General features: G+C 40.6%; 1 protein-coding gene across 1 annotated transcript in view; it reads left to right on the top strand.

Annotated features, from left to right (window-relative positions):
- The window catches only part of GTF2B (general transcription factor IIB), a 40957-nt gene extending 34324 nt beyond the window's left edge, over nucleotides 1-6633 (top strand). The window contains exons 5-7 of the mRNA XM_066372219.1: nucleotides 42-171; nucleotides 1910-2191; nucleotides 6212-6633. Of these exons, the coding sequence (XP_066228316.1) occupies nucleotides 42-171; nucleotides 1910-2191; nucleotides 6212-6345 (546 nt within the window). The 3' untranslated portion in view covers nucleotides 6346-6633. The remainder of the gene's footprint in view (nucleotides 1-41; nucleotides 172-1909; nucleotides 2192-6211) is intronic.
- The last annotated feature ends 5615 nt before the right edge of the window (nucleotides 6634-12248 follow it).

Here is a 12248-nt window from a genome sequence, read left to right as displayed (position 1 = left end):
ATGGCCTAGAGTTAATTAAACTTAGTTTCTCTGCTTTGAAGGATCGAACAAATAATTTATTCAAGCAAGTGTATGAACAGAAGAGCCTGAAGGGAAGAGCTAATGATGCCATAGCTTCTGCTTGTCTCTATATTGCCTGTAGACAAGAAGGGGTTCCTAGGACATTTAAAGGTAAGCTTTAGTTGCATAGATAGAAATGTTATCTCTGTCACATTCAGGTAACAGACTCAAGTCATGCAGCTTTGACACTGAGTAGCTGTGTCATGCCTTTATGGTCACATACAGTAATTCGCCTAGGTATAATTTCTTTTTCTTTTTTTTTTTAATTTTTTTTTAAAGATTTTATTTATTCATTATAGAGAGGAGACAGAGAGAGAGAGAGAGAGAGAGAGAGAGAGAGAAGGGGGGGAGGAGCAGGAAGCATCAACTCCCATTTGTGCCTTGACCAGGCAAGCCCAGGGTTTTGAACCGGCATCCTCAGCGTTTCCAGGTTGACGCTTTATCCACTGCGCCACCACAGGTCAGACCAACCTAGGTATAATTTCCAAATGCCTACTTATTTTGTTCCTTGACAGAAATTTATTCTCGGTTCTTTGTTCTCTATCGGCTGTTTTCCCATGTAAAGTCACTTTAGTCCATGTAAGCCCTGCGTTAATTGGTAGGAAGGTCTTTGAACTAATAGTATTTTGTGAATTTTGAGGCCTGTAAGCCAGAGTAGGACTTTGTAGTCAGTCTGTAAATTTTTATTTTTTTTTTTTGTGGCAGGGAGAGTCAGAGAGAGGGACAGATAGGGACAGACAGACAGGAAGGGAGAGAGATGAGAAACATCAATTCTTCGTTGCAGTTCCTTAGTTGTTCATTGATTGCTTTCTCATATGTGCCTTGACTGGGAGCTACAGCAGACCGAGTGATCCCTTGATCGAGCCAGTGACCTTGGGCTCTAGCTGGTGAGCTTTGCTCAAACCAGATGAGCCCGCGCTCAAGCTGGCGACCTCAGGGTCTCGAACCTGGGTCCTCCCCATCCCAGTTCGATGCTCTATCCACTGCGCCACTGCCTGGTCAGGCCAGTCTATAAATTTGATGCATGGAAAACCGTTTCTGCTTATAGCCAGGTCTCTACAGGTGAGGGAGTCAGCCATTAGAAAGCATCAGTGAAATTTTTTCTCTTGAGTTATATAATTTGCACTTTTCACACTTAAGTTGGAGGCTTTGAGAGAACTAGTATTTTTTATCCAGTTTACAGTTGATCCATGAATACAATTACCATCTATTCAGTATCGCTATGATACTTGTACTGACCTTACCAGCCAAAGTTCTTTTGGCTTAAGACTGTAATTAACCTTTAAGTGTGAATGTTTAATTTTTACATTTTCTTATGGCAATATGAAGAGGCAATGATGGCCTTTATCATCTTTTTTTATTAGAAGTAAAAGTCAGGCTTTTGTTAATACATATTTTGAAAGTGTATGGTAGTTAAATTTTCAGATTAACAGGATCAAGAATGTCATCTCCTTAGCCTGTAATCACAAGAATAACTGTCCATGTGACATTGTACACCTTGAGAAGCATTCTTAATTTAGCTTGAGTATTTTCTTCATCTCCTTGATATATTTCTTATAGTGAATTAATCTATAAATATTAAAGAAGTGTTTGATTGAACAAACTTATTTGTATAAATTGAAACTTCAGAGATAATATTTTGAAATATTAAGATCTACATTTAACAAAAAAATTCTTTAGGTTGATAAACATGTAAATTAGAAGACATTTTAAATGAGCTCTTTTGGGATTCCTCTGAGAAGCATGGTTCAATTTTTTGCTATTAGAATATATTTTGTAATCTGAAATGATAGATTTTAAAATGAACTATATGGCTTATGTGGATTTACTTACATTTTTTTTCTTTTAGAAATATGTGCTGTGTCACGAATTTCAAAGAAAGAAATTGGCCGCTGTTTTAAACTTATTTTGAAAGCTTTAGAAACCAGTGTGGATTTGATTACAACTGGGGACTTCATGTCCAGGTTTTGTTCGAACCTTTGCCTTCCTAAACAAGTGCAGATGGCAGCCACACACATAGCCCGCAAGGCTGTGGAGCTGGACCTGGTTCCTGGAAGAAGCCCCATATCTGTGGCGGCAGCCGCCATATACATGGCCTCCCAGGCTTCCGCTGAGAAGAGGACCCAGAAAGGTAGGGGGAGGAATGCCGACCCTGGGTGGCTGAAGTGTGTGGCTCTATTTGCATTTTAAGTGTGAAGCTGTTAAGTGTCCAGAACCCACATTTAAGAAATGGTTCCTTAGAATCAGAACTTAAGAAATATAGTATTTCCCTTTTAGGTGTTCTAAATATAAATGTTTAGAGGTATAACCCTTTGTACAGTTACCATTTGTTCCATTTGAATTATTTTAGTTTGTATATTTTCATTTTTAGAGATTTTTGTATTTTCCTGGTTATTATGAGTACATTTTTCCTCCTCTTATTGAATAAAACTTACCTTTTTGTGTGTGTGACACAGAGAGAGAGAGAGAGACAGAGAGAGGGTCAGATAGAGACAGACAGGAAGGGAGAGAGATGAGAATCATCAGTTCTTCATTGCGGCACCTTAGTTGTTCATTGATTGCTTTCTCAGATGTGCCTTGACCGGGGGGCTACAGGAGAGCGAATGACCCCTTGCTCAAGCCAGTGACCTTGGGCTTAAGCCAGCGACCATGGGGTCGTGTCTATGATCCTATGTTCAAACTAGTGGCCTCACACTCAAGCTGGTAAGCTCGTCCGTGCTCAAGCCGGCAACCTCGGGGCTTTGGACCTGGGTCCTTTGTGTCCCAGTTTGACGCTCTATCCACTGCGTCACCTCCTGGTCAGGCAAAAACTTACCTTTTTAACTCTTGAGGAGGCTGTGCTTTGTTTCCCACCACCTGGCCATTGAGCTGGAACATTCTGTGAAGCCGGTTTTCCTCCTTGTCTACAGTTCCTTTTTTAGATGGAGAGTCAGAGAGGGACAGACAGACAGGAAGGGAGAGAGATGAGAAGCATCAATTCTTTGTTACAGCTCCTTAGTTGTTCATTGCTTTCTCATATGTGCCTTGACGAGGGGGGGGGGACTACAGCAGAGCAAGTGACCCCTTGCTCAAGCTAGCGACCTTGGGCTTCAAGCCAGTGACCTTTGGGCTCAAGCCAGCAACCCTCAGGGTTTCGAACCTGGGTCCTCTTAGTCCCAGTCCAACACTATCCACTGTGCCATGGCCTGGTCAGGCTGTCTACAGTTTCTTAAAGAAAAGGCTGGCATAAGAAGTTCCCACTTTCTAAAGCCATTTTTTAATTTATTGTTGTTATCAAACAAGTATTAAAGTGATTTTTATTTTATTTTATTTATTCATTTTAGAGAGGAGAGAGAGTTAGAATGAGAGAGAGAGAGAGAAAGAGAGAGAGAGAAAGGAGGGAGGAGCAGGAAGCATCAACTCCCATATGTGCCTTGACCAGCCAAGCCCAGGGTTTTGAACCGGTGACCTCAGTGTTCCAGGTAAATGCTTTATCCACTGTGCCACCACAGGTCAGGCCTAAAGTGAATTTCTTTACAAGCATGAATTCATTAATTCTGTGACCCTCAAAATGATTTATAAAGAAAAAGAGTTGTTAATTCTGAATTTAAAAGTGTGGTAATGAAATTGCTTGCTGCAGTCACTTTATAAATACCCTGTTCAGAACAGCCTTTCACCTTGGCTTAGGCCATGCTTCTGTATCCACCAACGAAATAAATTATATAGACGAATGGTTAGAAAGCAACAGCCAACTGTTAGTTATTTAAATATACCATTATTGATTGCCTTTGGCCTGCACTCATATTCCGGAAGGAAATTTTGAGTCTTCTGATAGAATTTATAAGCTGAAGTGAGGCACAGGTGGTCCTTACTTTGATTGCTAGTCATAAAGTTTATCTAATCAACAGCACAAAAATGTTGGTCTTGGCACTTTCTTTTGCCTTTTTTTTTTTTCTTTAAGAGAGAGGGTTTGTTCTCATGTTTCAGCACCAAAGGAAAAAAAGAGAGAGAGAGAGAGAGGGAATACTGGACAAAGACATAGAAAGACAGGAAGGAAGGGAGAGGAGAAGTATCAACTCGTAGTTGCAGCACCTGAGTTGTTCATTGATTGCTTTTCATACATGCCTTGACTGCGGGGGGCGCTTCAGCCAAGCCAGTGACCTTTGGGCTCAAGCCAGAGTGTGGGATCATGTGAATGATCTCGTATTCAAGCTAGTGAGCCCAGGCTCAAACTAGTGACCTTGGGGTTTCAAACCTCGGTCGTCAGCATCCCTCAGTATCCCAGGTTGAGGCTCTCCCCACTGTGCCACCTCCTGGTCAGGCTTGCATGTGTTTTATATGAAGGGTTTCATTGAAATTGAAGGCCTGTTTCTTCCCTGCCCGGCAGCCATTTGCTATTTGTAGTTGGCATGCATCAGTACCTATGTCTAGAATGATGTAATACATGATAAGGATATTTAAAATCAGTTAATTGTACACCGATGGCAGGCTGTCACGCTGGAAATCTTTAAAACCTCAATATTTGAACTGACTGTGAAAAGGTGGTAAAAAGAATTCTATTATATAGCATGTTTTAAAAATCCATTTTAATGAAGTATATATTTATAACTAACCAAATAATTGTGCAGTGGTAGTCCTTTAGAGCTTCTTTTAATAAAAAGAAGGAGGCCTGACCTGTGGTGGCGCAGTGGATAAAGCATCAACCTGGAAACGCTGAGGTTGCCGGTTCAAAACCCTGGGCTTGCCTGGTCAAGGCACATATGGGAGTTGATGCTTCCTGCTCCTCCCCCTTCTCTCTCTCTCTCCCCTCTCTATAATGAATAAATAAAAAAATCTTGAAAAAAAATTAAAAAAAAAAAAAAAAAGAAAACTAGACACTTTAAAAAAAAAAAAAAAAAAAAAAAAAAAAAAGAAGGAAAAAAAGTGATGACTTTAAAGGGTTACTTTTACGATTTTATAATAGACTGTAGAAAGTCTCATATGAACAATCTTCATAGAGCTCTAAATATATATGTTTAACTATGTGTTTATAATAGTGAAAGGATCCAATCTGACTGGTGGTGGTGCAGAGGATACCGGGTCAGCCTGGGATGCTAAGGTACCAGGTTCGGAACCCAAGGTTGCCGGCTTGAGCATGGGTTCATCTGGTTTGAGCGCTGGCTCACCAGCTTGAGCAAGGGGTCACTGGCTTGGCTGGTATGAGTTGATGATGTTTCTCATCTCTCCCTGCCTGCCTGTCTCTCTCTCAAAAAAAAAAAAATCTACATTTTACTATAATATACAGCTATTTGATGTATATTATTATATCAGGATGTACCAAGTACGAAAAAGAAGCTGTAGAACAATATTTATGATCCTATTTTTGGTTTTAGCCTCTTAACAGAAGTTAGCTAGGAGATGTTGCAGGGGAACTTTTAAACATATAAGAAAGTGAATTACTGCACAAAAAAGTATTCATGGATTCCTTTTATGATTCCCAAAGGATATATTGTAAAGAAAAAGATATCAGTTAAGATATGATGGGTCAGCCTGACCAGGCAGTGGCGCAATGGATAGAGCGTTGGACTGGGATGCAGAGGACCCAGGTTCGAGACTCCGAGGTCGCCAGCTTGAGTGCGGGCTCATCTGGTTTGAGCAAGGCTCACCAGCTTGGACCCAAGGTCGCTGGCTCGAGCAAGGGGTTACTCGGTCTGCTGAAGGCCTGCCCACATATGAGAAAGCAATCAATGAACAACTAAGGTGTCACAATGAAAAACTGATGATTGATGCTTCTCATCTCTCCATTCCTGTCTGTCTGTCCCTATCTATCCCTCTCTCTGACTCACTCTCTGTCTCTGTAAAAAATAAATAAATGATGATCAGTATAACAGTTACCACTCTATCACTCATGCTATGCCCTGAGCACTGTTCAGGTGTTTTCCATATAGTAAAACTTTTAATACTGATATGATAATGCTTTGAGGTAATAAATACTATTATTGTTATTGTTCTTAGTTTTAGCCCTGCTTTTGACTTTTAGTATGTAATTCCATCATCATTTTCTAAAAATTGGTATTTTTGATTTTTTTACTTTGGCATTTTATACAACCATATCTCACAAATTGAAATTCAGGTAGTAGGAAGCAGGTAGGATAGAAGTTACACTTTCAATATTTTGATTTTTGTCTTTCAGAAATTGGAGATATTGCTGGTGTTGCTGATGTTACAATCAGACAGTCCTACAGACTGATCTATCCTCGGGCCCCAGATCTGTTTCCTACAGACTTCAAATTTGACACCCCTGTTGACAAACTACCCCAGTTATAAACCAAGGCAGCTAATGTCAAGTGCTCGTGATCACTGAACTTGCCTGTTGTACATAGCCTGTGTAAAGTGCTGCATTGAGCCTTTAATAAGGAAAAACAAAAGACATGGTACGCATTCCAGGGCTAAATGTTCATCGCTTGGCATTATGTATGTATATACTAGTAAAACATATTTAATGATTTAAATTTCTTATTGAATTTGTTTTCTTTTGTAGCAATCTAGGAAACTGTATTTTGGAAGATATTTGAAATTATGTAATTCTTGAATAAAATGTTTTTCAAAACTAAACTTTTTGTTATAATTATGTTATATGTACTTTATAATTTATAATATATAATTACAAATAATGCATATTATTGCAGCTAATAAAGCTGTTAGAGGTCCTTGTTTTGTTTTTCACATGTGTTTGTTTTTTTTTCAATAAAGTTACTAAATTGCAAAGGCTGTTGACATCAAGAACATATTTAGTCTGCAGTTTAAAAGGGTGTGTGTGATTTATTTATATACATATTAAAAGGCAAGAACTGATGAACTGGACATTGAAAGGCAGCGGCGTGAGAGGTTAGAGATGTTTGTTTTTCAAACTCAGCTTGAGCAGAGGTGATGATGCTGGTAAATAAGAGGTTATTTCAGTTTTCAGATCTTAACATTTGATTTTATAGAATCTGTGTGTCTATAATTTTGTAACTTTTACTAATTGGGATACTCAAAGGGTAAAGAATATTTTTTAATGGGCCTGAGAATGTCTAGGAAATTTTTTTTTTAGTTTTATTTAAATTGATTTTATTGGGGTGACACTGGTTAACAAAATTGTACAGGTTTCAGATGCCCAATTCTATAACCCATCTCTGTACGCCATGTTCTGTGTTCGCCCCAAGCCGAGTCTCCTGTCACCATCCATGCCCCAATCCGTCTTCTACCCCCACCCCTACAATCACCAACCACACTGTTGTCGTCTATGAGTTTTTCTTTTTTTTTTTATTCCTTTTTTGCTCAATCCTCTCTTCTCCTACCCCCACTGCCAGCCTGCTCTCTCTGAGTTGGTCTCTATTTTGCTTATTAGTTCATTTAGATTTTACATATCAGTGAAACCATATGGTACTTACGTTTCTTTGCCTGGTTTATTTCACTTAGCACAGTAAGCCCTGTACCCTCAGCTGACTGTGATGGATAGGTGTTTTGCAATCACTCTTTGAGGATCAGTGATAGAAGTCTCTTGACTGCTAGGCAATGTAAGCTAAAGCCAACAAAATACCTCGTTTTTACCAGCTAAGTAGTTGTACAGGGAACTGAAGTCCATGTTTAAATGCCACCCCTGTAAAACACGCTGTTTTAAAACCGCTATCATGGTTACCCATCTGTGAGGAGGTTAGCATCAGGTTAGGAGGACAATCTGTTGTGTGGTGGGCAGACTTAGACTTGGGTGGATCCAGAGAAGGACTTGCTCCTCAAAAAGATCAGACTTCCACTGTCATTTCTATCGGACATAGATAGATGGGATGGGTGATGAACCCCAAATATGGTATTTCTCTTGCACACAATCAGTCCTACTTAAAGCTGGGCAAGAATACCAGAGAAACACGAATACTATGAGACGACAACAGTATTGCGAGGCTGGTGATGAAACATTTGAGGCAGGCAGGACCCCTCCCATCCAGGGTAAGTCCCCTGGGCAGAAATTTTTAGGTCACTGTCTCCCTCCTGGGCACCACCTGTGATCCCCAGCATCGCATGTCTCCATCTTAAAAGTAGTAGTCCCTTTCTAATGCTCCCCAATTTCTAGTAATTGACCACAAAACAACCCATTCCGTAGACTTCAAGCCGCAGCCAGTTAAGTCTAAAGGTTATTTTTGCAATATCAAAGATTAGTAGTACATGCACATTATAGAACATTTGGAGGTGACAGCATCATGGAGTGAGAGATCACTGTGGATCTCCCTAATTGTCTATAATAACACAGTTCCTTTGCTCAACACGAGCTTGCCTGAGAAATTCATGTCAGTACACCTGAAAGTGGCCATATTAGAATGCACAGGGAAAGCAGGATGTTGGGGTCAAGGCAGAAAGTACAGGAACAGTACCCACAAAGAAGGTTCAATGGCGCCTGACCTGTGGTGGCGCAGTGGATAAAGTGTTGACCTGGAAATGCTGAGGTCGCCGGTTCAAAACACTGGGCTTGCCTGGTCAAGGTACATATGGGAGTTGATGCTTCCTGCTCCTCCCCCCTTCTCTATCTCTCTCCTCTCTCCTTTCTAAAATGAATAAATAAAATTATTTTTTTTTTAAAAAAAGAAGGTTCACTGGCGACTGAGGCTGGTCCTGCAGCCCCAGCTAATGCAGTAGTGGAGGGTAAAGGGTAACTGGTCTGTGCCCTTGGGCTGCAGCACAGAGACGCCAACACCACAGGGAACCAGGTAGCAGCATGTCGGGCTCATGAACCTGGGTCCTTTTAACCTGCCACATCCCCTCACTATGGAGGTAGTGCTCCGAGATCCAAGTGGTCAGACTCAGTAGGCACACCCACCACCCCCACATCCAGATAGCAACTCCAAAGACCACAGTAATTCCTTCTACCATGACCCTAAGGCACACATAGTGCAGAAAAACTTGTGCAATTGTGCCATTTATGGGAAAAATGGAAGACCTATCAACCTACTAAGTTATTAAAATCATAGGACATGCCCGACTTTTGGTGGTACAGTGGATAAAGCATCAACCCAGAGTGCTGAGGTTGCTGGTTCAAAACCCTGGGCTTGCCAGGTCAATGCACATATGACAAGCAGTCAATTAACTAGAGTGAAGCAACTATGAGTTGATACTTCTCATTCCTCCCACCTCCTCTCTGTAAAATCAATAAAATCGTTAAAAAAAACTCATAGGACACATCAGACTGTAAACTGCTTGTGGTTATGAATGACTTTGTTCTTTGCTTCTTGTGTTTCTTAGTTTCCTATTACAGGGGACCCTCAGGTTACAACACAGTTCCATTCCTATGACAGTGACGTAACTTGAATTTTGGTGTAAGTCGAAACACACCCTAGCCTAAGTCACTGACCTATCCTAAAACAGTTGTAAAATCAACCTAGAACATAAAAACACAATTAAGGCCCTGGCCGGTTGGCTCAGCGGTAGAGCGTCGGCCTAGCGTGCGGAGGACCCGGGTTCGATTCCCGGCCAGGGCACACAGGAGAAGCGCCCATTTGCTTCTCCACCCCCCCCCCTTCCTTCCTCTCTGTCTCTCTCTTCCCCTCCCGCAGCCAAGGCTCCATTGGAGCAAAGATGGCCCGGGCGCTGGGGATGGCTCCTCGGCCTCTGCCCCAGGCGCTAGAGTGGCTCTGGTCGCAATATGGCGACGCCCAGGATGGGCAGAGCATCGCCCCCTGGTGGGCAGAGCGCCGCCCCATGGTGGGCGTGCCGGGTGGATCCCGGTCGGGCGCATGCGGGAGTCTGTCTGACTGTCTCTCCCTGTTTCCAGCTTCAGAAAAATGAAAAAAAAAACAAACAAACAAAAAACAAACAAAAAAAAAAAAACACAATTAAGCCACAGGAAAACGAAAAGGATATAAATATACTGTACTGTACTGCGTAATCTTCCGGCACATGCAATCCAACTAGTTCTCCATGTAGTCTGTAAGTATGTCTGACGCTAACGGCCTAAGTGAAAACACTCATATCTCAGTTGTTTTAAGTTTTTATGGGAGTGAGTATCATAAACTTGAAATGTCATATGTTGAGATTGTTGTAACCCAAGGACCCCCTGCCCATGTTACTTTTAAAAACCTAGATAAAAATCAAACTTGTACTTAAATAAGGAAAGTATTCACTACCTCAATGTGCCAGCAGAACAACACATCAAGCAACATGAACCGAAGTGATATGATAACAGGAAGAAAATTACAATTTTTCAGAAACCAAACTCAAAGTTATAGAAGGTTGTGATGAATGATAGAAAACTCAAATAGTCATGAAGAAATTCAACAACATCCAAGAAAACTCAGAAATGCAGTTCAATGAGTTCATGAATAGAATTAATAAACAGAAGGAGTACTTTATCAAAGAGATTTAAACTATAAAAAAAGAACCAAACAAATCCTGGAGATGAAGAATGCACCAGAAAGCACTGGAAACAGAACAGACCACATGAGATTGGGAATTAGCAAGCTCAAAGATAGAAATTTAAAAATAACTCAGGTGAGAGAATAAAGATTTCTTAAAAATGAAAAAAACTATTAGATCTATCTGGCATCGTTAGAAAGGGCAACCTAAGGGCATCGAAGAGAAGGACGAGGAACAGGAAGCCTATTCAGAGAAATGATTGATGAGAACTCTGCAAACCTAGGAAGGAACTGGGCATTCGAATACAAAGGCTAACAGAATGCCTATCTTTTTTTTTTTTTAATTTTATTTATTCCTTTTTTTAGAGAAGAGAGAGAGACAGAGAGAGAGAGAAGAGGGGAGGAGCTGGAAGCATCAACTCCCATATGTGCCTTGACCAGGCAAGCCCAGGGTTTTGAACCGGCGACCTCAGCATTTCCAGGTCGACGCTTTATCCACTGCGCCACCACAGGTCAGGCAGAATGCCTATCTTAACACAAAAATATCTCCAAAAGTTAATGATAAATAATTCTCGAGAAGCTGGGGTGGAGGGAGGGACAGTAACCTATGGAAGAAACCTCATCAGAGTATCATCAGATTTCTCAGCAGAAACCCTACAGGCCAGGATAAATTAGAATGATATATTCAAAATACTGCAAGACAGAAAAAGCCAGCCAACAATACATTCCACAAAGTTATCCTTTAGATATGAAGGGAGAATGAGAGCTTTCCTTGGGCAAAAGCTGAAGGAATCTGCCACCACAAGAAGACCTGCCTTCAAGAAATGTAGAAAGGAGCTTTTCTACCCGAAATAGAAAAGACAAAAGTACTGCACACAAATTTTGATGAAAACGACAAACAGAAGCAGAAAATTGCAACTCTACTTCATAATAGAGTGTTGAAAACAATTTTAATGTAAAAGTTAAAGGGGGAAAAAGAAAATTATGACTACCGCAAGTTGGTAATGAATGCACAACATAAAAAGGGAGAATTTGCAACAACAAAACAGAAAAGGACAAAAAAAGAATGAAATGTGAATGAAGATTATCAAAATAAAAAGTATTATTTTATCTATGAGACATTTTATACAAATCTCATGGTAACCACAGCACAAAGATCCAGAGCCTGAGACACAAAATATTAAAAAAGAGGACATGGAGATAAACATCATAGAAAATTACCAGATTAAAATAGCAGAAACACAAGGGAAAGAAATACTAGAGATACAGAGCAACCAAAAACAAAAGATAAAATGGAAGGAGTAAGTCCTCATATATCAATAATCACCCTAAATGCAAATGGATTGAATTCACAAGGTATAGAGTAGTTGAGAGGCTTAAAGAAGACCCAACTCTGCGCTGCCTTCAGGAGATGCATCTCAGCAATGAGACCAACACAGGCTCAAAGTGAAGGGGTGAAAGGTGATACACTCCAAGGATACAGTATATCCACAGGGAGGTAGCCACACTTACATCAGACAAAACAGATTTCAAGACCAAAAAAAGTAACAAGAAACAAAGAGGGACATTTTATGATAAACAGGACAATCCATCAAGAAGACATAACATTTAGCATTATATTGAGATATGAACATTCTCAAGGACAGACCACACACTGGGACACAAAGAAGTTTCAGTAAATTTTAAATAACATTCAACTGCCTGACCCGTGGTGGTGCAGCAGATAGAGCGTCAACCTGGAATGCTGAGGTCGTCAGTTTGAACTCCCAGGCTTGCCTGGTCAAGGCACATTTGAAAAGCAATAGATAAACAACTAAAGTGAAGCAACTATGATCTTGCTCCCTCTCT

The sequence above is a fragment of the Saccopteryx leptura genome, chromosome 3, assembly GCF_036850995.1.
Source record: "Saccopteryx leptura isolate mSacLep1 chromosome 3, mSacLep1_pri_phased_curated, whole genome shotgun sequence".
Classification (NCBI taxonomy): Eukaryota; Metazoa; Chordata; class Mammalia; order Chiroptera; family Emballonuridae; genus Saccopteryx; species Saccopteryx leptura.
This window is presented reverse-complemented; position numbering and strand designations above follow the sequence as displayed.